The 25,535-nt window shown below is 43.4% G+C and overlaps 1 protein-coding gene across 1 annotated transcript in view; it reads left to right on the forward strand.

Moving 5' to 3' along the window:
* Nucleotides 1-25,535, forward strand: part of CACNA1D (calcium voltage-gated channel subunit alpha1 D) — a 369,112-nt gene that overhangs the window by 142,746 nt on the left and 200,831 nt on the right. Inside the window, exons 4-5 of the mRNA XM_066596532.1 lie at nucleotides 9,187-9,326; nucleotides 12,293-12,444. Of these exons, the coding sequence (XP_066452629.1) occupies nucleotides 9,187-9,326; nucleotides 12,293-12,444 (292 nt within the window). The remainder of the gene's footprint in view (nucleotides 1-9,186; nucleotides 9,327-12,292; nucleotides 12,445-25,535) is intronic.

Raw genomic sequence — 25,535 nt, forward strand, 5'->3', positions numbered from 1 at the left:
GAGTGTGATGCATTTTTCTTACCATCTTAACTATAGAAACCACATACAATTTTTTTTGTCATACTTGAGAACTTGAAAAGAGTCAGATTTATAGTGCTGTGGGGACGTGACAGGTTGAGGCAAACGTATTGTAATATGCCGGTGATATGGATCCTTATTACTAATGAGTTTACAACCGTACGTTGGCAGTATTTCATCAGTATTTGCCTCCATGTTTAGTTCGGGCTCACACAAGCGTAATTTAATTGCGTATCACGTGTGTAATGTACACGCGCGTAAAACATGGTGATAGTACATTGATTCTCATTGCGTATAATACGTGCGTAATAAGTAGCTCATGCTGCGTTTTTACAGTCCCTAAAATACGGACTCAATGCAGAGTTAAATTACGCTCATCTGAAAGCGGTGAAAGGTGGTTTCACACGGGCGAGAAAATCGTGCGATTTTTTTGCGTGATGTAAGAGTCAATAAAAAAGCAGATTATAAAACCAATGATTTACAGTGGTCTCCTTCCCATTAGCGATGTTATCACTCATGCGATGCTGAAAAAACAAAAAATCGCGGCATGTTCTATTTTTCTGCAGTGTGCGATTTTTTTTTTAACTCCCATGTTTCCCTATGGAACCTTCTTTTTATTGATTTGCAATGCAAGTTTGCGACTTTAACATTAGAAAGTCCTATTGACCATCACTAAAAAAAATAAAAATCGCGAGCGGCAGCAATGATTGTGAGAGGAAAAGCAGCGCTGACGCTCAAAAATCGCAGGTAAAAAGACGCAATTTTGTCACCATTTTCTCACTGCAAAATCGCCATCACCTGTGTGAAACTAGCCTAAGGGCTCCCGCTCACAGGTGGATAATTACTGCTGGATCCGTGGTCGGCGTCCACACCGCGAATCCGCAGCAAATACGGTCCATCACTTACTATGGAGATCCGCTGCTTCCTCCACACGAGCGGAGATCAATTGTGATTACCGCTCGCGGGGAAAAAAATGGCATCATGCTCCATTTTTGTGCGTATTCCACACAGACGGCTTCCATTGAAGTCAATGGAAGCAGTCCGACCCTCGGGCCGTCTGCAATGAACATTGTGGACAGGTTGCGGATTCTGTGTCATTGCCTAGCAATGGGTGGAAAAAAATTGTAAAAATAGTATCAGTTACCGGCGGCATAAGGCTTCCATGATACAATGTACCAGGAAGTGTGAGGGTTAAACCATTTGGGCGATTGGTTCCTCAGCAGCGCACCAGACACACGGAGCACTCCCCACATGAATGACTAGAACATGTATAATTGAGAATGTTCATGTCGGTAGTAGATTCTCCGTGCGAACATCCTCCGTTCCTCTCCTATTAATAATGGAAGCGTTTTCTGTGTCACTTCCAATTTGCTCACTTTGAGGTTTTCTGTCCTTTTCCTGTGCTGTTAATTCTTTACATTTTCTTCTGCCTGGTTCTCCAGCCCGCGGCTCCTCCGCTGCGCTCTACATGTTTGATTTTTCTTCTGCATTCATTTTGGTTTGCAGCTGAGGAGCCGTGCAACAAACTGAAGGCGGCTTAATGATTCTGCGCCATCCTTACTGAGGTGCAGAGAAAGTTTATAGAAGTTATGGGTGGGCTCAATGCTTAGTGACCCAACAGGAATATACTGATATAATACAGTCACTACAGTCATTGGAGTTGCTTTTTTGTGTCATGGGGGTGTTCAGCACAGAATTTTACATTTTTTTGCTTGAATTCTATTGCCTGCAGCTGACACATCCTGCAGGGTGCAGTCTCACGTAACAAAAACTGCTTGCGGCTTGGACTCCACCTAGCTGCCGCTGACAGTAGCCACGCAATTTTGGCAGCCTTATTGACAAATCTTGCTTCCATTGGCAGCTGCAGCTAAGCAGAGTCTTTGTAAGGGCTCCCACACACTTACAATTGTGTTTTTTGTTAACGCGATTGTCAATGGGACTAATGTTAAAAACGCAACGCAATGTACCAAAAACGCAGTTGCGTGCGTTGCGTTTTTTTTACAATAGAAAGTCCCATTGACAATCGCGTTAACAAAAAACGCAATCGCAAGTGTGTGGGAGCCCTTAAGTGGGGACTTAACCTTAGGGCGGCTTTACACGGATGCAATACACTTCACACGTGTGAGGGTTATGAACATATTAATGTATATATGTATGTATCTTTATACGTTTCCGGAGGCTGTAGGCCTAAATTGTACACTCTATTCTGTGTCCTATGAAAAGCTCTGCTAAATGCTTGTACATTTAGGTTAGTACTTAATTACGTTAAGTAGAGGTGTAATCTTAAATGTCCATCATGTCTCCAAGAGCTTGTTTATCTCGTTACACTGATCAAAAGGTTGTATGGAATGCTTTGTTTTTTGACTGCTGTCTAGGTAGGGCATGTGATTAAAATGTAGAGTGTGATGATAATCAGGATACCAGACACGATGTCTACATACAAACAAATAAAGCATTGTTTATAGAGAAGACAAAATTATGTACCAGTAAAACAGGTCAACCTCTGTAGCACTAGCCTACTGATACGCCTACTATTTTCTGTATAAGAATAAGGCAATGTACACAATAAACTCAGATTGCTTCTAGACACAGGCCTGATCTCTGTGTTTCATAGCTTTCTCACGGCGGCCGCCATAACCACCTTTGATTTGGAGCCTCACAGCATATTGACGGAACATTGAATTCCCTAACACACGCATGCAACACGCAGAGAAGAGAATCCATGGATTTCATTTTTCCAGACTGATCTACTTTAAAAAAAATCATAACCCTTTTATTTTTTTAGTGCCATAGCCACATATAGCTAGATGAGGGCTTGTTGTTAGCGGCGGTGGCTTGTATTTGTATATGTAGCTTATAATGTATTGGAAGATGTTGAAAATTTCTAAGTGGGGCAGAATGGAAACAAAACACAATTGCAGCATTTTTTTTGGGGGGGGGAGGGGTTGTGCAGTAAAAATGACATTAAAATTGCTTCCTGTCACCATTTTGTTAACCCCCATAATTATTTTCGGTTGATGCAGCTGTGTGAGGGCTTGTCTTTTCAAGTTGATCTCTAGTTTTTATTGGTACCATTCTGGGGGGCATACTACTTTTTGATCACTGTATTATGCAATTTTTTTCTTAGAAATAGGAGTGACCATAGAGCGTAGTTCTAACATTGAATTTTTTTCTGACAGCATTCACTGCGCAGGATTAACCCTTTCCAATCCACTATCTGACCTGTGAAGACATTATGATTTAAGGCTGTACAGCTCCGATATTGGTAGATATCCGTCGGGGTTCTCTTACTGTATATTGCCAGCCTCTCTGCTGTCGGAGCCTATCCAACATGTCACCTCATGCAGTACTGGCTTTAGCCAGCATATAGCGCTGTTGCACAATGGCAGAATAAGAGTAAGCCCCCTAGGAAAACCAGGATACAAATTGGACTGGAAAGGGTTAATAATGTGATCTTTTAATAAATTGGACTTTTACAGAAGCAGCAATTTTTTACGTGATGACTGGAAAAGTTATTTTTAATATTTTTTTTATTTTTGTTAAATATTTAACTTAATTTAATGTTTTTGTTTTTTTAGTGCACACAGGAGACTTGAATTTGCAATTGTTTGATCACCTGTACAGTAGAATATAATACTATAGTATTGCATTATACTGTATTTTGATTGGCATTCTATTAAAGGGGTTCTGACATCAAAAAAAAAAATTGTACTCACCTTGCCTGGCCTGGCCCGATCGCCAGGCATGTCCCCTCCAGCCAGCATCTTCTTCTGTGCCTTTAAAGCAGAGCAGGAGCGGTCAAAAAGACCGCTTCCTGCTCTGGTCCGTCCGCCAGGCACTTCCGAGGTGAACGGACAGACCGCCCACAGCAAGCACGTCACAAGCAGTGCTTGCTGTGGGCGGCCCGTCCATCCTGCTGAACTCCGGAGTGCTGCGCATGCGCAGTGGAGACGCAGCCCGTCCTGACTCCTGTCAGAGGGCACCTCTCCACTGCGCATGCGCGCGATCCCGGAGCGGCACGGCTCGTGCAGACAGAAGAGGAGGAACAGCGCCTGCCGGGAGATGACCCTCCCGATGTCAACAACAACAGAAGAACAGGTAAGTATTATCTTTTTATGCTTTAGCAGCCATTAAACCATGGGTGCCTTGTGTCCATTAGGCAGACCAGGGAACAATGGCTGCTAAAGCATAAAAACATTATTTGTGTCAGAACCCCTTTAAGATATGTCACAGGGTCTTCTTAATGGACAAAAAACAGTCATGGGAGCTTTGGGGCACTTCAGAAGGCCCCTGGATGCTATAGCATGTGGACAGTAGTCCGTGATCTCATTGTGTGGGGGGTCATTTTGCATTTTTCTATCCTGATCTGGACATGCCACTGTCAGAATTTAAAGGGTCAACAGCTGCAATCAGAGTTATCCCAAATCATGGCTATTGCAGGCAGGTGTCTGCTGTCAAAGACAACCACCACCTGCCATTTATGGAACAGGCTTGGCTCCTGAGCCCTCTCCTTGCAATGACATCCAACATGTGCCATTCATGTATTGCACATGTCAGGAAGGTGTTAATTTTGCATCAGTTTATTTATTGTGCTCAAAATAAGTCTACCAGGTGGGTTTATGGAAAGTATTTGTACATATTAGTCACACTTGATGGAACAGTTAAGTGAAAAGTGCTCATGTAAATGAAGGCAACACTTATGCATCACAGTATAACCCAAGTCACTTACACTTCAGGGACATCAATCTGCCCAGATTGTGGATCCTAGAATGCTGGAGTTGGAATGGACCTCCAGGGTCATCGGGTCCAACCCCCTGCTTAGTGCAGGATCACTAAATCATCCCAGACAGATGTCTCCCCAGCCTCTGTTTAAACACTTCTATTAAAGGAGAACTCATCACCCCCCGTGGCAACCTGTTCCACTCATTGATCAACCTCATTGTCTAATATCTAATCTGTGTCTCCTCCCTGCAAGGAGGACAGCTTGCAGGGAGGAGACAGCTTACCATCTTGGTAACTCTTCTCTGAACTTCTTCCAGTTTGTCCGTTTTTTTAAATTCGGAGTCTGTAGAACTGGACACAGTATTCCAGATGAGGTCTGACCATTGGCCCATTTACATATAACGATTATCACTCACATAGAAGGTAAAGCGTTGAGCGAGAAGCCAGTGAGAAGCCAGCGATCCAACAGTGAAGACTGTGTGTCTAAATGCTCTGCACGAGCGCTAATGACCTTAGCAGTGACGTCAACACTTGTGCAGTTGTCCTGTGTAAAAGGGCCATAAGGAAGAGTAGAGGGGGATAATTACCTCACGTGATCTAGACTCTATGCTTCTCTTAATACATCCCAGAATCGTGTTTGCCTTTTTGGCTTCTGCATCACACTGTTGACTCATGTTCAGTCTATGATCTATCAGTATACCCAAGTCTTTCTCACATGTGCTGCTGCTTAGCCCAATTCTCATTCTGTAAGTGCTTTTCCCATTTTTCTTGCCCAGATGTAGGACTTTGCAAAAGGGATGAACATTACTTAACGGGATTGTCCCAAGAAGCAACCCCTGTTCATAGGCTGTTCAGCTGTCATAGAGCAGGGTTTCCCACTCAAGACCACCTCTGTGAGCTGGAACAGAGAGGCGATCTGTAAGAGCAGCGCCTGTTCTAGCGCACTTGAGCTGCCCTTGTGTTGTAAGGATGGCCATTCACCTGAATGAACATCATGCAATGCTAAATTTCCCCTGCAGCAGATGCTAAAGTAGAAATGCCTGACTGGTCACAGCATCATCAGTAAAATCAGTTGTTTCCTAGGGCGATCAACTTTGAAAGTTTTGCCTCTGATGGGACAACTCCTTTATTGGTGTCTTTGCACCATTTTTAAGAACATTTTCCATTAAAAAATGCATAAACACTATGCTCCAATGAGCCTACTAGTCAGGACAACAAATCTTCAACATAGACCCCATAAAATAAAAATATAAAATACGTAATTTAGTATTCCCTTGAAAGGACATGTGCTGCACCCTTCACCCGTTCATCTGTCACACTCTGGACATCTCCTATGTACATTGCACTCTCTTCCATGCAGTGCAGTCTCCTGTCTGATGCTTATCATATACCATCTTGATATTACTTTCAATTGCAGTGTGTTCTGTGCTGTCAATCCCATGATGCATCAATACAGCATTACATGAGCAGGTATAGACTGTACCATCTCTGCCTGTTGGGAGGACAATGCAAATGTTATTCACCGCTGAATACACCTAAATAAGCTAAAAACCATAAATATATAGTCAGTGGAGGAAGCACAGGAGCCTCTAATCACCAGCAGTAAGGTTATAAGAGTTACTGTCCCCCATGGAACAGCATGTGTGGTACAGTACAAGTAATTTAATCACACAGAAAGTCTGGTGACTGCGCTCTGGTGACTCTCTGAGAGAGAAGAAAGGCAAGTAATTTCCCGAGGCTCACCATGAGATCACATGACCCAACTGAAGAAACGTTTCAGATAGAAAGGAACAGCTGGACAAAGTAATACTAGCTGATGTGTGTATGTGTGTATATATATATATATATATATATATATATACTGGGGGAGCTAGCTACATAATTAATGGAAAAAAAGGTGTCTCTAATGAGAAATTCATGATACAAGAATCAGTTTGTAGCCCCAGAGCCTTCTATATGGAGAAGCTAGTGTCACTCTCTGGGCATGCCGCTATAGAGTGCTGTATATATCCTACATAGGAAGCTGTTGTTTCCTATATCCATAGATACAGATAAGCGTTTACAGTCAGCGCTTTTCCTATAACGTCTTAGAAACCTTTGTATTTAATCGGCTTGGGCTGTTAATGAGCATACAAGGAGTTAATGATATGTCCCTAGTTGGTTACGGTAGTGAAGAGCAGTATAGTTTTCTCACACATTATTCCGGCATCATGAGCTGACCTACTTCTAACTTTCATGTTACATTTCCTATCACTCACAACTTTCGGGAGAAAAGCCTAATCCAGATTAGTTTGTCAGGTTTGAAGCCGTGTCTGCTCATTCTCCAGCGTATTAGTTGGGATTCATGCCGTCTAAACGCCATGTGCTGCAAAAATATGCAAGGGGAGCATCTTCCTGCATTACATGATGTACAGGTGCAAAAATGACCGCACATATAGATATAGGATAAATTATCAATGATCGGAAGCTGCTCGGCGAACCCTAAGATCTATAAACTGCGCTCACTGCCTGACCCTGAACAGTGATTAAAGTGACAGATATGAGGCCACTGGCGGAACAGATTAATTATCAGTTCGATTATGTTGATTCTGTAGTTTAAATAAATTACTACTGTCATCATTAAGTGATGGATCTGGATGTCAGAGTCGCCTTCATTGGCAAGTTCAGGCATATATCCAGAAAACACACTCACAGATTGAAGGTATAGATGGGAACAGCAAATACTGCTATGAGGTCACCTCCTATTAAGTCCCTAGTAGCCCCTGATAACCCTTACCTACACAGAGCACTCGCCCTGACAAGGGCAACCCCGATTACAGAAAAATAAATACCTATTATTCCTGACACCTAGGGAAAAACTTAGAAAAACATGTACAATCGAAAGAGATGAGGTTCCAACCACAGGATAAAGTCTTGAATACTTTATTGTTGTATGAAATTAAAATCCATAATTGACAGACAGACCACAAGTCCTAAATAGCTATTACAATGTGTTTGTAACTGTATGGTACTTACTCATAACATGGATCGGGTCCATGCCATGAGTAAAGACCGTACAGTTTGAAACATGTCGTAGATTACAGTTTAGCACTAGGGGTCTGTCTAGAATTATGGATTTTAATTTTATACAACAATAAAATATTTTGGATTTTATCCTGGAACTTCATCTCTTTTGATTGTATACTCTCCAACTTGAGCCGACGCTTTCCTAACCTGGATTATTCAACAAGTAGTAACTACATATGTGCTGCACAAGGTGAAAGATTCTTTCTTTTCCTTCCAAGTAGACAAACACTTAGTCAGACCCCATCTGGAATGCTGTGTCCAGTTCTTAGCACCCCAATTTAGAATAGACATCAACAGACTGGAGCGAGTTTAGAGAAGAGCTACCAAGAGCGGTCTGCAAATCATGTCCTATGAGGAACGGTTAAAGGATCTGGGAATGTTTAGCTTGCAAAAAAGAAGGCTGAGAGGAGACTTAATAGCTGTCTACAAATATCTGAAGGGCTGTCAGAGGGCAGAGGGATCAGCCCTATTCTCATTTGTACAAGGAAAGGCTAGAAGCAATGGGATGAAACTGAAAGGGACACAGATTAGATATTAGAAAAAACTTTCTGACCGTGAGGGTGATGAATGAGTGGAACAGGTTACCACGGGAGGTGGGGAGTTCTCCTTCAATAGAAGTGTTCAAATAGAGGCTTGACAAATATCTGTCTGGTATGATTTAGTGAATCCTGCATTGAGCAGGGGGCTGGACCCGATGACCCTGGAGGTGTCTTTCAACTCTACCATTCTATAAAAGTCAGGCAATCCAGGTCTGCAACTGGAGAGAATAGTCAGTACCTAGGAGTAATACACAGCCATAGTCCGAATGGGAAGCTGAGTCCGAAATCCAAGTCACAACCAAGTCAGAGTGCTGAGGAATAAAACTTTGGGGGATAGGGGATTATAGGCTGGCCTGGATGGACATATGTGTTTTTTCGGCCTAACATACAATGTTACTATGATAGAAGTCCAAATCCGAGAGATTCGCACAAGGAAAATCTGCACAGAGACAAGTGAACCAGAGAACAACCATAAATGAAATATCACTGGCAACTCCAAGAAGTAGAGCACCAGTTCTAACAGCCCCCCAAAATATCCAACTAGCTGTCCAATATAATAGACAGCCCAGTTACCCAATCTAATAGCTGGAGAACATGATTGGGCTTTCTAGTTTTTAGCATCCTAAAAAAAAATGTGTTGTGATTTTTTTGTTTGTTTCTCACTAATGTTCCATTATGTCTATTTTTTGGTCCCTTAAAGAGGAGCAGGAATGTGTTATAGATTTATTCGGTCCATAGGTATACATAGGTATAGCTCGTCTTATCACTTGTAGAGGATATATCACTTATGTACCATTGTTGTTTTCTCTAACCAAATTGTGTTTTTTTTCTTTCTTTCTAGGAAAAAGTAGAGTATGCCTTCCTCATCATTTTTACAATTGAAACCTTTTTGAAGATTATAGCATATGGACTAGTAATGCATCCCAATGCTTATGTAAGGAATGGGTGGAACTTGCTGGATTTTGTTATAGTTATTGTAGGGTGAGTATATTTTAATTATCTTCTATTAGATCAAAATGCATTGAATGGCCACTTTATTACCCCCATCTAGTAGCGCTTTGGACCTCCTTTGACCTTCAGAACTGCAGCAATTCATCATGACATAGATTCAACTAGGTGTTGAAATCCTTCTGCAGGAATATTGGCCCTCGTGGACAGGAAGCTTCTTATAGTTGTCACAAATGACATACTCTGAACAGCTGACAGGAAGGGTTCATCAGTTCATGCTGCTTGTGCCAAATTCTGACCCTCCTATCAGCACCGTGCAATGGAAATCTGGAGTTATCTGTCCAGAAGATGTTTTTCTACTACTCAGTGATCCAGTTATTGCCCTTTTTTGCTCACTGGAGTTTTGCCTTTCTGTTTATTAGATATCAATGGCACTGGAGCCAGTCGTCTATTATATCCTGAATGTGTTAAGGAACAATAAGTTATTATTTTTGACAAGTTAGTTGAATCTCCATTATTGTATTTGGCTGCAATTTGCTTGACTGTGCACCGTTGGCTCATCAGAGTGATTCTTGACATCCTCCTATGACTCCTTTTGTTGGTGCGTCCTTTATGTCCACAGTATCCCTTTCACTGGATGTATTTCCTCAATCATATTATTCTCGGTATACTCTCCACATTGCTGCACCAGAAAATCCCACAAGGTCGGCAGTGTATAATATCCTGACCCCGGCTAGTATATCACCGTTGACCAGGCCTTGTTGGAAGTCAGTCAGATTGTTTGATTTTCACATCTACTGTGGATTCTCTCGGAAACTGATCAACAGAAAACTTGCTCTTCTGGTTTTATGTTGCACTTCGGGGTCACAGGTCTAATTTCCATACAGGAAACCACCAGTCGTGGAAGGGCAAATGTCTCTGGTAAAGTGGCCAATGAACACAACTGAACCTTTGTAGGCTTATTGTCCAATTGCATTCATTGATCCATTTTGATCTTGATAGTTGGCCCTTGTAGGTTTAAGATTTAATCCCCCTGGTGTGTTCAATAATAAAAATTGACTTTATTTGCTTTTGAGAGAGGAAAGTCGATTACAGTCAGGTTGACTTGAAATCTGAGCTCAAGAGATAAGCTAGTTACTTTTTATGTGATTTGATCCCTCGGGTTATTGCCCAAGAAGTCTTTGAAGCGGACACATCGGAAAATGCTATTATTTCAAGTCAGGTTACACTACATGCACCATTTTTCTATCCGGTTACACATAAAAACAGCATCGGTTGTGTCCGGCTCAGGCATACAACAACTGGACACGGCGGATATTCAGATATAGTAGTGCCAACTTTGAGATTCGGTGCACTACACAAATAGAGTAGGCATGCCATAATATCTATACTATTTACCTAGTGTGGGCACCACCATTCATTTTGAATTAATGGTATGCTATGCAACTTGCATAACAAAAGGTCTCAAATGAAGTGGCTCTTCAGTGTATGTATATTGATTAGCATGTGATGAGATTGCTTATTCATTTTAGTAGTAAATTTGGTTTATTATATGTTTACTTCGGGGTTGGAAACATGATAAAGTTAGTTTCACATCTGCGTTATAAACTCTGGTTGGAGGTTCCGTCACAGATCTGGAAGAAAGAGTACTCCATGCAGCACTTTTTCTTCTGTCTTAAAGCCGGGCAGCTGAGCGGAAACCGAATGGACCCCATTATAGTCACCGGGATCTGTTCGGCGCTGTTTAGTACCATCTTGAGACAGAGCCATTCAGCCATGGGAATTTGCCTTGCCTGCTTCCCAAACGGAGCAGGAAAGGGTAACCCCGGGCACAGATGTGAAACCACACTTATTTTTACTGAACTTACAGAAGTATTAGGCAATTGCGTTAAGCAATTCCTAGTATTACTGTACGCATTCTGGTAATAAGATACCTTGTATATCATTTCCTTACATGGGTTGCCTGGTTTATTGAATTTGAGGGAGTTAATATGTCCTCAAGGTCAACATCTACATTACATGGGATAGTATGTTCATTTCAATGGGCACCATGTAACGCCACTGTTAAGTAGCAGATGTGGATCCGCTCTGCCTCTAAACCAATTTGGCTTACGACTAGATCTGGGTGCAGCATCTTGAGATCCCCAGCTTTACCCTTTAACCCCACCAGTCAGGATCTGGGCTTTCCAGCAGGAGAACCTTTACCAGTATTCCAAACATTTTCTCGGTTAAGGGACAGCTGATGCAACTTGGTTAAGAATGCTGCAATCTGGTACCAGATGGGTATAAAATGAGTCGTAGACAAAGATCAAAGCCGAGTTCCGGATATTGGAAGGTTCCTGTGAAATGCCAAATTTTAGTCAAGTAACACAGCCAAGATCAAGATTGGTGGATTTTCTGTGAAGTTAAGAAGCTGGCAGAGGGTAAAAGTCTGGAGAAGAGAAGCCAGGAATACTGAGTAGTAAAACATGGGTCAAAACCAGGAAATTTTTAGCACCTCTGTACAGTAGAAAACTAATTGTCAGGCACCCTCCAATGGAGAAGGGTGCCTAATTAGACTGGAACCTATCTGGATAGGCCAGGGACTAGAAAGCTTAGTGAGTGCATTGGCCCTTTAGAAGGTGGACCTGATGTGCACTCTCCCGATGGCGGAAGAAGGTGAAAGGCGTCGGCTACCATGACCAGCGGCCATAACAGCCACATTTATCTTGTGTTAATGCTGCAGGAGATCTGAACACTTGGTGCCTCATTGCCCGATAGATTATGTCTGATTGCTGGAGTTTCCGGCAGAGGGACAACCAGTGATCAGCTCATTGTCCAGGCCCTTCTAATGAAAACAGATTGGCTAAAGCACACAACTACTACATTTTATTCTGCACAGTTCACCAATTTCTAATCATGTACTTATTTTTCCTAATTATTAAAGTTTATGCATTTTTAAAGGTTCGTTACTTTGATTATCAGTATTTTTCTGATTGTGTTCTTTATTATTACTCTAGATTGTTTAGTGTAGCTTTGGAACAACTTAATTTTGGTACCAAAGAAGTTGAAGGAGGAACTCATTCGACTGGGAAATCTGGTGGTTTTGATGTGAAAGCTCTAAGAGCCTTCCGTGTGTTACGACCCCTCCGATTAGTGTCCGGTGTGCCCAGTAAGTACATTGTTTATTGGTAACTCATTTTAAAATGTTTTTTCACCACATTCAAGGAACCACCCAACCCAGCAGTGTGTAACTCCTCGCAGTTCTTCACTGATTTTCATAGTCAAGAACCTTTTAAAAGAACTCTCTGGACAATATGTATCCAGCATGTTATATGCTTAGTGTAGGGATTCACAGGACTCCCAAAGAGGATTTTTTTTAGTTTTGCCTTTAAAGGAAACCTATCATGTCCCCATCGCACCATAAACTAAAGTTCCTTTTACACGCAATGATTATCACTCAAAATTCATTCAAATGTCCGAAAATGAGCGATAATCGTTGCATGTAAATGCAGGCAGTTGTGCACTATTCGCTCAATTATCATTATCCAACGTTTTTAAGCTGGCATAAAATCCATTGTTTGGTTGCTGGAAATTCTTTCAGTTTGAATGCAGTTCGTTCTGTGTTTCCAAGGGTTAAGCTATGTCTTTTTTTTTTTATCATTCAATTTTTTATTAGCATCGTAAAAGAAAAGAGACATACATGTTACAATATAGTAAGATTTCCGTAAAATCTGATACAATTCTTACAATAACATAGATGGTTTTCATTTGTAGTTGTTGCCTTGTATGCTCGCTTTATTAACCTAGAAGTCTTTTAATTTTTGTTTCAGCAAGTAGTAACTTAATAGTAGCTATGTAATATAACGACAGTCTCCAAACTACATTGAGACTAAAGTGGAAGGTAAAACCTGTGGGGGTTTAACAGTTAAAGGGGTTGTCCCGCGCCGAAACGGGTTTTTTTTTTTTCAACCCCCCCCCCCCGGTCGGCGCGAGACAACCCCGATGCAGGGACCTAAAGAAAGCTTACCGGAGCGCTTACCTGAATCCCCGCGCTCCGGTGACTTCTATACTTACCGGTGAAGATGGCCGCCGGGATCCTCTTCCTCCGTGGACCACAGCTCTTCTGTGCGGTCCATTGCCGATTCCAGCCTCCTGATTGGCTGGAATCGGCACGTGACGGGGCGGAGCTACACGGAGCCGGCATTCTGCACGAGCGGCTCCATTGAAGAGAGCAGAAGACCCGGACTGCGCAAGCGCGGCTAATTTGGCCATCGGAGGGCGAAAATTAGTCGGCTCCATGGGAACGAGGACGCTAGCAACGGAGCAGGTAAGTAAAAAACTTTTTATAACTTCTGTATGGCTCATAATTAATGCACAATGTACATTACAAAGTGCATTAATATGGCCATACAGAAGTGTATAGACCCACTTGCTGCCGCGGGACAACCCCTTTAAGTGAGAGAAACATAACAGAGAGAAGACATCATGCTGAGCGGTTTTTAAGCCACATATTCCATACCGAATCATACTTTTCTATGGTATTATTTCTAAGGGCTAGAACTCTTTCAAAAATGCTGTGTTCAGAAACCAAGTGGATTAGGTCTTTGATTGCTGGCACTTCCTTTGACCTCCATCGTCTTGCTATAAGCAGTTTTGCTGCTAAGAGAATATGGGCCACCAATTGCCGGACTGGGGTGCTTAGGTGTGTTAATTTTAAGAGCAGGAGAGCTGTACCTGGGAGTTTTGGTATATTTAACTTTGTTGTATTTTTGAGGAGAATAAAGACATCTCTCCAGAAGGAGGAAATCCGGGGGCATAGCCAGAATATATGTAGAAGAGAGCCTTCTTCCCTGCAGTCTCTCCAGCATAATGCCTCTCTAGATAGGCGAAGGGTCTTAAGTTTAAGTGGTGTAAAGTACCATCTTGTTATTAGTTTTATGTGTGTTTCCAGCATGTTTGCACCCCTGGTAGCTCTATTTGCCCATTTAAAGGCGTCTGTCCAGTCTTCGATTGATATTTCGGTTCCCAGATCTTTCTCCCAACTCAAGAGATGGCATTTCTTTCCTGTTTTTAAGTTTCCCGCTAAGTGGTCGTAGAAGAATCTGGTTTTTGAAGTTTTTGTTTGCCAGATTCCTTCAAGGCCTCTGAAAATCACCCAGGGTACGACTATATTTTGTACTTGGTAGGTTTGGAGGAATGACCTAATTTGGAGGTATTTGAGTGCATCCTCCTCAGGTATATTGAATTCTTTCACTAAGGATCCAAAGGGTTTTATAGCGCTTCTGATATATAGATCTGAGATGTGTTTTATTCCCTTTTTGATCCATGGAAGCATCTGGAGGTCTGCGATGAAATACCCCAAACAGTCAATAGGGATCTTTTTCAAGCTTAAGGATTTTGCTTTATCTGAAGATATAATTAATTCACTCCATGCTTGTAATGTTGCCGACATGGCTAGAGGTAAGGGAGGAAGATTTACCCTTGAACGTAATTTGGGGGAGGAGGTGGCGAGGATGTTTGCATATACCAAGGAGTTTAAGGGTTTAGGGCTAATCTCTTCTGCTTCTAAGCTTGGCCAACTGATCGTTGTTGATCTCGCTAGCCATGCTAATGATTGGTTTAAAATAATAGCATTTCTGTATGCACTGAGGTTTGGAAGGCCAGCCCCTCCTTGTAAGTTGTGGAGAGCTAGGGTTGATAGGGAGACTCTTGGCGGTTTATTATCCCAAATGTAGTTGGCCAGTTGTTTTTGAAGTTTTTGGATTACCACTCTTGGGGTAGGGATAGGCAGAGTTCTGAAATAATACATGAGCTTTGGGAGAATCATCATCTTATAAAGTACGATTCGTCCCAGCCAGGTGGTCTGTTGTTTTTTAAAATTGTCCAGGTCGCCTTGAATGGATTTCAAAATGGAAAGGTAGTTTATAGATGCTGGTTCCTTCAGGGGAAAGCAGAGTTGTATCCCCAGGTAGGGAATACTTTTGGGCTGCCACTGGAATGGGAATTCTCGCTGTAATTCCGATTTTAATTTTTCATCTACATGGATGCTTAGGATCTGTGATTTGGCAATATTTAGCTTATAGAAAGAGGCCTTTGAGAATTGAGATAGAATCGAGTATGCTGCACGTAGAGAAGTTGTAGGTTTTGTTAATGTTAGCAGCACATCATCTGCAAATAAATTTATTTTATGTTGTCGGGTTTTTGTATGTATGCCATGGATGTGAGGGTTTATCCTGATATGCTCTGCAAGGGGTTCCATCATTAGTGTAAAAATTAGTGGGGATAGTGGACACCCTTGACGGGTGCCATTTGTAATATCAAAGGGGTCAGACAGTGTACCGTCAATTAAAATTCTGGCTTTGGGGGTCGAATATAAGGCTTTAATTGCTTGTATTATATGACCTGTAAATCCGAATTTTTCGAGGACTTTGAAGAGATAGCCCCAATGGAGTCTATCAAAGGCCTTTTCGGCGTCTAAGGCTAACAGTAAAGATGGGGAATGGGAGGAGTCTATTTTATTAAGGAGATTTAATACTCTTCGGGTGCCGTCAGGGGCTTGTCTTCCTTTGGTAAATCCGACTTGGTCGGAGTGTATTAGCTCGGGGAGGATCTTAAGCAATCTGTGGGCTATTATTTTTGCGTATATCTTCATGTCAGAGTTTAGAAGTGAGATTGGTCGAAAATTAGCGGGTGACGTGGGGTCTTTGCCCGGTTTAGGTATGGTGACAACTGTGGCTTCCAGCATCTCTTCTGGGAGTTTGCTATGTAATATTGCTGAGTTAAAGGCAGGGACCATGTGAGGCACAAGGTGGGTTGAGAATTGTTTATAATATTCATTTGAATATCCATCCGGGCCTGGGGATTTTTGAGACTTTAACATTGGGATTGCTTCAGATGTTTCTGCTATTGTTATAGGTTTGTTTAGTTGGTCTATTTGATCTTTAGAGAGAGTAGGGAGGTTGAGGTCTCGGAGGAAGGATGCAATTTTTTGGGGAGTCGGTTGGGGGGTGGATATGTCATCTTTAAGGTTGTAAAGTTTTGCATAATATAGTCGAAAAATTTCGGCTATCTGTTTTGGGTGGGAGATTTTCTCTTTTTGGTCGTCCAAACTATATACAAATGGGATTTTGGCCTTTTGGGTTTTCTTTTTAACTAAGTTTGCCATTATTCTGGATGGTTTGTTTATTGAGGCATAGTAATTTATGCGGGAAGTTCTTATTGCTTTATCGTAGTTTTCCATAAGAAGCTTGCGTAGTTTTTGTCTAAGTGTAAAAAGTTTTTCATGGGCCTCATTTGTGGGGTGGTCACGGATACATTGTTCAGCTAGCGAGATTTGTGAGAGGGTTTCGTTAACTTGTGTTGTTTTTTCTCTTTTTTGTTTGGCACTCATTTTAATGAGGATTCCCCTGATAAACGCCTTGTGGGCATTCCAAACAGATAGCAGTGATATGTCTGGGGTTGCGTTAATTTGGAAAAATTTTTCTAAGGCTTTCGCTATGTCTTTGGAGTTTTGGGGGTCTCTCATCAGAAAAATATTATTTCTCCAGGTTCTTGGTCCCACTCTGCATCCATTCCATTGGAACGTGGCAGAGATTGAGGCATGATCTGACCAGATTGCTTGGTTGATTTTTGCCTCAGTGACATATGATAAAGACCATCTGTCCACGAGAATCAAGTCTATTCTCGAGAAGGTTTTGTGATGGGGGGAATAGAACGTGTACTCCCTGGCGGAGGCGTTCAAGCACCGAAATGTATCGTAAAGTGCCTCTTTTTGGATCCAGGGCTGCAGGGAAGGAGCGTTCCTGATTGGGTGTGATGATGAGTCTATTAGTCTATCGGAGTAATATTGAAATCACCGCATAAAATCATTCTGCCCACCCCCTGCCTCCTCAGCTTCTTTACGGTTTTGTTTAAGAAGCGAATTTGAGCATTATTGGGTGCGTAAACATTTAAAATTGTGAAGGGAGTGGAGTTTAATTTTCCAGATAGGATTATATATCTCCCTTTAGGATCAAGTTCTAAATGTGAAACTTCTAAGGACACAGTGTCTCTAAAGGCGATTAATACACCTGCTTTTTTAGTGGGTGCGCAGGCCATATAGATATTAGGGTATTTTTTGTGCGAGATTTTTGGGGAAGCTGAGGAAACAAAGTGGGTCTCTTGGACACAAAGTATGTCCGCATGGTTGGACAGAGCCTCCCTCCATAAGGATGAGCGTTTAAATGGGGAGTTCAGCCCATTAGCATTAATGGAGAGAAGCTCAAGCGCCACGCAGAATACTTGTTTTGCTGGCATACGGCATGGAATACAGTACGTGTCTTCTCAAAACAGTGGGGACAAAAATAACATGCATCAACTTATGCAATAACATTGGCATATGTGTTACAAGAAAGAAGTAAAGAAACAAGTCCTTACAGATTTTGGTCTTGTTCATCTGTGGGGGGTGGAAAGTTCACTTAGGTAGAGCCTTCTCCCAGACTCTCATCGCTGTCAGCAAGTGCTTTCGTCGTTTCAGCGGTTTGGGTTGCGTGAAGTTCGGTTCCTCTCTACTTCTCTGGTTTTCCTGAAGGGAAGTGTAGTTGCAATTTTAAGAAGTTGAATATTCCACGATTTCAGGAGGACAGCCGCATCTTCTGGTTTCAAAAGGGTATGGTTTACGCCTTCTCTTTGGATTATCAATTTCGGGGGGAAGCCCCATTTGTATGGAATTTTTCTCGTCGAAGTGTGCTGGTTACAGTTGAGAATTTCTTTCTAGCTTGTAGAGTGACTTGCGATAAGTCCATATATAGGTGGATATTAGAGTATGGCGCTGGTAGTTGATTAAGTTTTCGGGCCGCTTGCATAACCGCTTCTTTGATATGGAAAAAATGAATACGTGCTAATATATCTCTTGGTGCTGTATCCGGAATAAATTTGGGCTTAGGCAGTCTGTGGGCTCTGTCTATTATCAGATCTATAGGCGAAGCGTCAGGTAGCAGAGCTTGTATTAGTTGTTGTAGATATTTGGTGATTTCTGATGGAGATACAGATTCCGGTATTCCTCTAAATTTAATATTATTGCGGCGGTTTCTGTCTTCCGCGTCTGCCAACTTAGTTTTGAGCAATTCTACCTCTTCTGCTAGAGCGTAGTGGGAGTCGATGAGGTCGTTGTGTGAGTACGTGAGCTCTCCCATTTTGTTTTCTGTGTGGGTAACCCTTTCATCAAACTCCGTTAGGCTTGTTTTCAATGTAGAGGATAGAAGATCAAAGTTAGACTGTAAGGAGTCCCTTAGGGCAACTACCATCTCTTTTATAAAGGCTTCTGTTGCTGGCTGTTCTTTTGTAAGCATTGTAGAGATAGTCATTTACAGGAGGCATATTTGTTCTTTCTTCCTGATCTCCTGTTAGTTTTGGGCGCTGCTTAAGAGGGGTAGCAGAAGGGGAGACATAGAGTGGACTTCTACTGTGTGGAGCCGGCGCCATTTTGTGAGCTCCGTGTGCCTGTCTGTCGGGGGGTCTCTCTTTTGATGACTGTGGTATCAGAGAGGTCTCATTTCCCGGGTGTCTGTGTGTCTTGCTTACCTCGGGATCGCCCGCACGGTCGGGTGATAAGTCTCGAGGTGAAGAAGAGCGGGAGGTTGGAGATTCTCCTTCTTCATGCAAAGAGCACATCAGCGCCGGAGTCACAGTTGACGCTTCTCACGGGCCGCCGCTCCGCGCGGCAAAGAACTCCTCCAATCGCCCCGCATGAGCTCTGGAGGTTTTGCGTCGGGACATCAAGACACAGCTTGAGTGAGCTCACTTTATCACTTGTGGACAACAAGGGGTTAATAGCCTCTGTTCTCTCACCTCCGTTTTCTGCCAAGTTGGGGAAGTCAGACTGGCTCTCCAATATGCTGTTAGTCAGCGGTGGGGGTTTTTCCGATGCGGCAGGCTTCCCCTCTATCCCTGGCAAAGTGGGGTGCTGGCTAGGAGTCTCCGATGCAGGCATGGGTTATATGCGAGTGGCAGGCACTTCGCCCAGCTCCGGCACGGTAGTAAGATCGTTAGGAGCTTTCGGGATGTCAGCCACCGGTAATGCAGGTCTTATATATGCGGAAGTCACTTCGCCTCCCTCCGGCACCGCAGGGCTCCTGGCGGGACCCTCGGAGCGCCAGCGGCCGGCGGTGCAGAGTCTTCAGATGAGGCACACCCCTCCCCTGTCTCCGGCACAGCAGGGAGCACAGTTGTACCCTCCGGGACAGCGCCGGGCGGAGGCACGGGACGCACTGCTGAGCTAGGCTCCTCACTCGCCTCCGACGGGGGAGAGAGACCGCTGGTGACGTCAGGCGCGCCGGCGGACCGCAGCAGACCGCGAGCGGGTGTAGCGTTCTCACCTCGTCTTTCTCCACTCGGCGGCACCAGCGGTAAGTCCTCCAAGCGTCCTCAGACCGCTTTAGAATGTTTAGTGGGCTACAGGAGGCTCCAGTCCACTCCGGCTGAGCGGGCTGTCCGGGGGAATCTCAGGCGCGGCGGGAAGTCCGGCAGCACGTGGAGAGACAAAGTCCTCTGAACGCCTTGCCAGCTGTCGGGCAGATCTGCTTCAGTGGTTCGGTTAGTGGAGAGGATCCGAGGATCGTAGTTAGGTATGTGAAATGCTTCCTTTGTTGCTTTAGGTTGCTTTAATGGGAGAAGGATCACGGAGCTCCAAGATCAAGTGGCCATCTTGGTGCTCAGTTAGGCCACGCCCCCGGTTAAGCTATGTCTTTGTTTTGCTTTGCATATTCAATAAATGCAATGTTTACTCAGCCTCAAGGAGCCATGAGGAGAACAATGGAATGTGTCTGCCAGATGTTTGCTCAGTTGGGCGAAGTGTTTATGCAATAACAATCGCCTAAAACACAAACCCAGCTGAGCAAACAACTAGTAGAGGAAAACACAGATGATTACAGCAATTAATTTGTTATTCAAAAATATCGTCAGCTCGCTTGAATTTCGTTCAATCTTTCGTCAGTTTGAGTGATTATCTTTGCATGTAAAAGGTCCTTAAGTTATAGTGCTATAGTGTTAGGGAAGGTAACAGAAGACTGGGTGATGTATTTGTTATACTATGAATCAAATAGAAAAAGAACGTTTGTTTGGCTCACCTTCTCAAACTGGACCTCCAGCTGCCTGATGCAGATCCTCCATGGAGCTCAGACTTAAAGGGGTTGTCCCGCGGCAGCAAGTGGGTCTATACACTTCTGTTTGGCCATATTAATGCACTTTGTAATGTACATTGTGCATTAATTATGAGCCATACAGAAGTTATAAGAAGTTTTTCACTTACCTGCTCCGTTGCTAGCGTCCTCGTTTCCATGGAGCCGACTAATTTTTGCCGTCTAATGGCCAAATTAGCCGCGCTTGCGCAGTCCGGGTCTTCTTCTTTTCTGAATGGGGCACCGTGTAGCTCCGTGTAGCTCCGCCCCGTCACGTGCCGATTCCAGCCAATCAGGAGGCTGGAATCGGCAATGGACCGCACAGAAGCCCTGCGGTCCACCGAGTGAGAAGATCCCCGCGGCCATCTTCATCAGGTAAGTAAGAAGTCACCGGAGCGCGGGGATTCAGGTAAGCGGGACAACCCCTTTAAGATAATAGCTTCAACAGGGCAAGCAATGTGCAAAAAAAAGTTTCAATAAAAATCGGCTTCACGTGGGGTAATCTTCTTTAATAACGTTACGTTTAAAACAGAAACATGGCAACCTCCAAAGTGCCAGACATGTTTCAGCTGTAAACCAGCCTTTTTCACAGCCAAAACATGTCTGGAGGTTCTCATGTCTCTGTATTAACCCCTTAAAGGGGATGTCCCGCGCCGAAACGGTTTTTTTTTTTTTTTTAAACCCCCCCCCCCCCCCCCCCCCCCCCCGTTCGGCGCGAGACAACCCCGATGCAGGGGTTAAAAAAACAAACCGCTCAGCGCTTACCTGAATCCCGGCGGTCCGGCGTCTTCATACTTACCTGCTGAAGATGGCCGCCGGGGTCTGCTCCCTCCGTGGACCGCAGCTCTTCTGTGCGGTCCATTGCCGATTCCAGCCTCCTGATTGGCTGGAATCGGCACGTGACGGGGCGGAGCTACACGGAGACGGCATTCTGCACGAGCGGCTCCATTGAAGAGAGCAGAAGACCCGGACTGCACAAGCGCGGCTAATTTGGCCATCGGAGGGCGAAAATTAGTCGGCTCCATGGGAACGAGGATGCCAGCAACGGAGCAGGTAAGTATAAAACTTTTTATAACTTCTGTATGGCTCATAATTAATGCACAATGTACATTACAAAGTGTATTATTATGGCCATACAGAAGTGTATAACCCCACTTGCTGCCGCGGGACAACCCCTTTAAGGACATGGCCTATTTTGGGCTTTCTTTTCTATTTCTCAAAAGTCATAACTTTTTTATTTTTCCGTCGATGCGGCCGTATTAGGGCTTGTTTTTTGCGTGGCGAACTGTAGTTTTTATCGGTGGCACATTGACTACCGTATATACCGGCGTATAAGGCGACGGGGCGTATAAGACGACCCCCCCAACTTTCACCTTATACGCCGGTAATATAGTGTAAAAAAAAAAAATCATTACTCACCTCCCCCAGCGTTCTGTCGCGCTCCGGCAGGATGTCGCTCGCTCCTCGTCCCCGGCGCAGCATTGCTTTCTGAATGCGGGGCTTGGAATCCCCGCCTCCAGAAAGCTAATACACACGCCGTCAGCCAGTTACAGCCATTCAATGACAGCATTGAATGGCTGTGATTGGCTGAAGGCGCACGTGGCTTCAGCCAATCACACTATTCAATGACATCATTGAATGGGTGTGATTGGCTGAAGCCACGTGCGCCTTCAGCCAATCACAGCCATTCAATGCTGTCATTGAATGGCTGTAACTGGCTGACGGCCTGTGTATTAGCTTTCTGGAGGCGGGGATTCCAAGCCCCGCATTCAGAAAGCAATGCTGCGCCGGGGACGAGGAGCGAGCGACATCCTGCCGGAGCGCGATAGAACGCCGGGGGAGGTGAGTAATGATTTTTTTTTTTACACTTTTTTTTTGGTATTACCGGCGCATAAGACGACCCCCGACTTCAGAGCAGATTTTTCGGGGTTCAAAAGTCGTCTTATACGCCGGTATATACGGTATATTGTAAAACTTTTATTATTTTTTTTATGATAGCAGGGAGAGAAAACGCATCAAATCTGCCATAGATTATTATTATTTTTTTTTTTTTTACAGCGTTAATCATGCAGCATAAATGATACAACCCATTATTTCTGCGGGTCGGTACGATTACAACGATACCAAAATTCTTACATTTTTTAAAATTTTTTCCACTTTTCTGCAATAAAAACCCTTTTTTGGGAAATCTTTTTTTCCTTCTAAATCGCTGCATTCAAAGTCCTGTAACTTTTTTAAATTTTTTTATGTACGGAGCTCTATGAGGGCTTATTTTTGGCGAGACGAGCTGTAGTTTTTATTGGTACCATTTTGGGGTACATACGGCTTTTTTTATTATTGCGTTTTTAGGGAGGCAAAATGCTAAAAACTAGCATTTTGCCTCAGCTTTTTAGCGTTTTTTTAAGACTTTTTTCCGTGCACAGTCAAACGCATGTGCAGCTTATTGTGCGCGTCGTTACGGATGTGACAATACCAAATATGTGGGGTTTTAATTTCTTTAAACTTTTTTTATGCTAATATAAGAAAAAGCAGAAAAAAAGGGTTTTTAAAAACTTTTTTATGCTAATATAAGAAAAAGCAGAAAAAAAGGGTTTTTTCAAACTTTTTTTTACATTTTTATTTTTTATTCATTTTTTAAATCTTTTTCTTACACTATTTGGGTCTCTCTGAAGGACTTGCAGCACAGCACTTATGATTGCTGTGATAAGGCATGGCGGGGCTACAGCGATCACGGGCTATGGCACTACAGGACGCCAGTGTCTGGTGTCCTGTTGCCATGGCAACCGGCCGGGCTCTCGCGATGTTATACATAGATCGCGGCAGGGAAGAGGTTAACAGCGGGGGGGGCGCATCTCCGATGCACCCCCACTGTTGCAGCGGGAGGCCGACTATGACTGACAGTCGGCTTCCGCTGCGGGATAGCGCGAGATCATAAGTGATCTCGCGCTATCCCCAGGACGTAAGTTTACGCCCTGTTGCGGGAAGTACCCCGGTGCCAGGACGTAAACTTACGCCCTGGAGCGGGAAGGGGATTATTCCATGTGATAATCTTTGGGAGCAAAAATTAATATAGGACACTGTCTTATTTTGGGGGTATTTAACCCCTTAACGACCAGCCCATAGTATTTTTACGTCCTGCCGACGTGGCCTTTATTCTCTGAGGACGTAAAAACATGCGTCCTGCAGAGAATAAAAAATTTTTTATTTTGTTTCTATTTTCTTATTACAAATTAAAAAACCTTTTAGATTTTCTACACTATTAAAAGCTTTTTTCACTTAGTTTTCCGTTTTTGTACCCAAAGGGGACTTAAATTGCGATTGCTTGTTTGCTTATACCATATGTACAGGTATAATGCCAGATTGAATAAAGCGGTCATGTGATGAGATTATGTGGCTGCTGGATGGGACTGAGCTCCATACAGTGTATAGGTAGAAGGGGGATTTGCATTAGCTCCTTGTTTACGTGCAGCCAGTGAAGGGACTTTACATGTCCTAAACGCCATGGACCTGTTGCTATAGGTGAGATTGAGGGCCACTAACCCCTCATGGATATTCTGGCTTGGATCATATCTCTATTCATATTGCAAGAGCTGTTAATAGGTTGGATAGTTACTCATAGGGTAGCCACTATTCCAATAGGTGGCGCTGTGGAGGATAATTCCATCACTTATTTGCATGTTTTTTCCCAGGATGCATAGCATGGCCTATATAAGACTCCCTATATCATCGTGGAGCTCTCCACAAGTGCTGCTGCCCCCTCTACTGCTATACACATCTGTTAGTACAGGTTTATTTATCAGGGTCTTAAAAACAGATACATACGTGTTTTTCATCTGTTCGATCATTCTGTCAGTCGACAATATTCCAAAAGAAATTAAGCCTTTTCTGTTGCAGATTTTGCAGCAAATCCGACCCAAAATCCATGTGTTACGTGCAGATTTTGGTGCAAATATCACCCTACCTATCCCAAAGGGCGAAATCCATGGTGAAAATTGAGATTCTGCAGATTAGATAATCCACATCATGCGCTCAATCACACGATTTTTTTAGCACTACCCCTGGATGGGGTTCTTATTCAAAATGTTTTTATTAACTTTTTTGATAAGTAGGGTATGGCGTAGATGTATAGTATACAGTGATAGAGGTACAATAGGATACTAGATCCTTAGGAGTCATTTTCAAGCATTATGATAGATATGTCTAATTCTGAGGATTCAATTCTAGTTTACAACAAACGTTTATAGCATATCTTGTTGCATCTTAATAAAGGAAAACTCTTTAGGAGGAGGTGGAGGAGAGGGAAGGAGGGAGAAGAAAGACGATAGGAAAAAAATAATATAGGGGGATGGGTGTAGGATCTATATACAAAGATGTTATTTTAAGGCCTTGTTCACACGGGCAACATGGCATCGTCACCATTAAATCACAGCGATATCGCATTGCTGCGGTTTCTCGCGGTGATACCACGATCTTGTAGTGATACAAAGTCGACTTTGTAGCACCACAAGCAAGGTTTTTTGGGGGGAGGGGGGCCCAAAATATAAGCACTACCCCAAAAATATGCCCTAGCTGCACAAAAAAATAAGTATACATCACCTTAGAAGCGCTGTCCGGGCTTCTGCTGCAGCTTCTCCTCGGTCCCTGGCACTGTTTTTCATATCTTCTGGCCAGGGATTAAAAAATCCTCACTTCCTGGAAGCTCTGGTTGTGATTGGCTGACACTTAGCCAATCAGAGCCAGCGCTCCTTGAATGGCTGTGATTGGTTCATTGGCAAAACAGTTGGGCTTTGACAATCAATAGGACGTCATCCGCAAAAGCTGTCACTGAGATGTTGGTATGGTATGGGTTACGTCTTACTTGTAAGATTGGTGCTTGGAAATGGTGCAGTAGGGGATCTAGCGAGAGGTTAAAAAGTAGGGGTGGAAAAGGGCATCTGTCTGGCTCCCTTGAATATATCTATAGGTTGCATATTCTGCCCATTTATTGTAACGGTAGTGGATACATTAGCTTGATTATGGTGAATGAGATTACAAAAGCTCGGGCCAAAGTGTCTCTTTCACAGGGTAGAATGCAGTTCAGGCTAAGCAGGAGCGTTTGGGAAAC

This window comes from Eleutherodactylus coqui, chromosome 3 (genome assembly GCF_035609145.1).
Source record: "Eleutherodactylus coqui strain aEleCoq1 chromosome 3, aEleCoq1.hap1, whole genome shotgun sequence".
Lineage (NCBI taxonomy): Eukaryota > Metazoa > Chordata > Amphibia > Anura > Eleutherodactylidae > Eleutherodactylus > Eleutherodactylus coqui.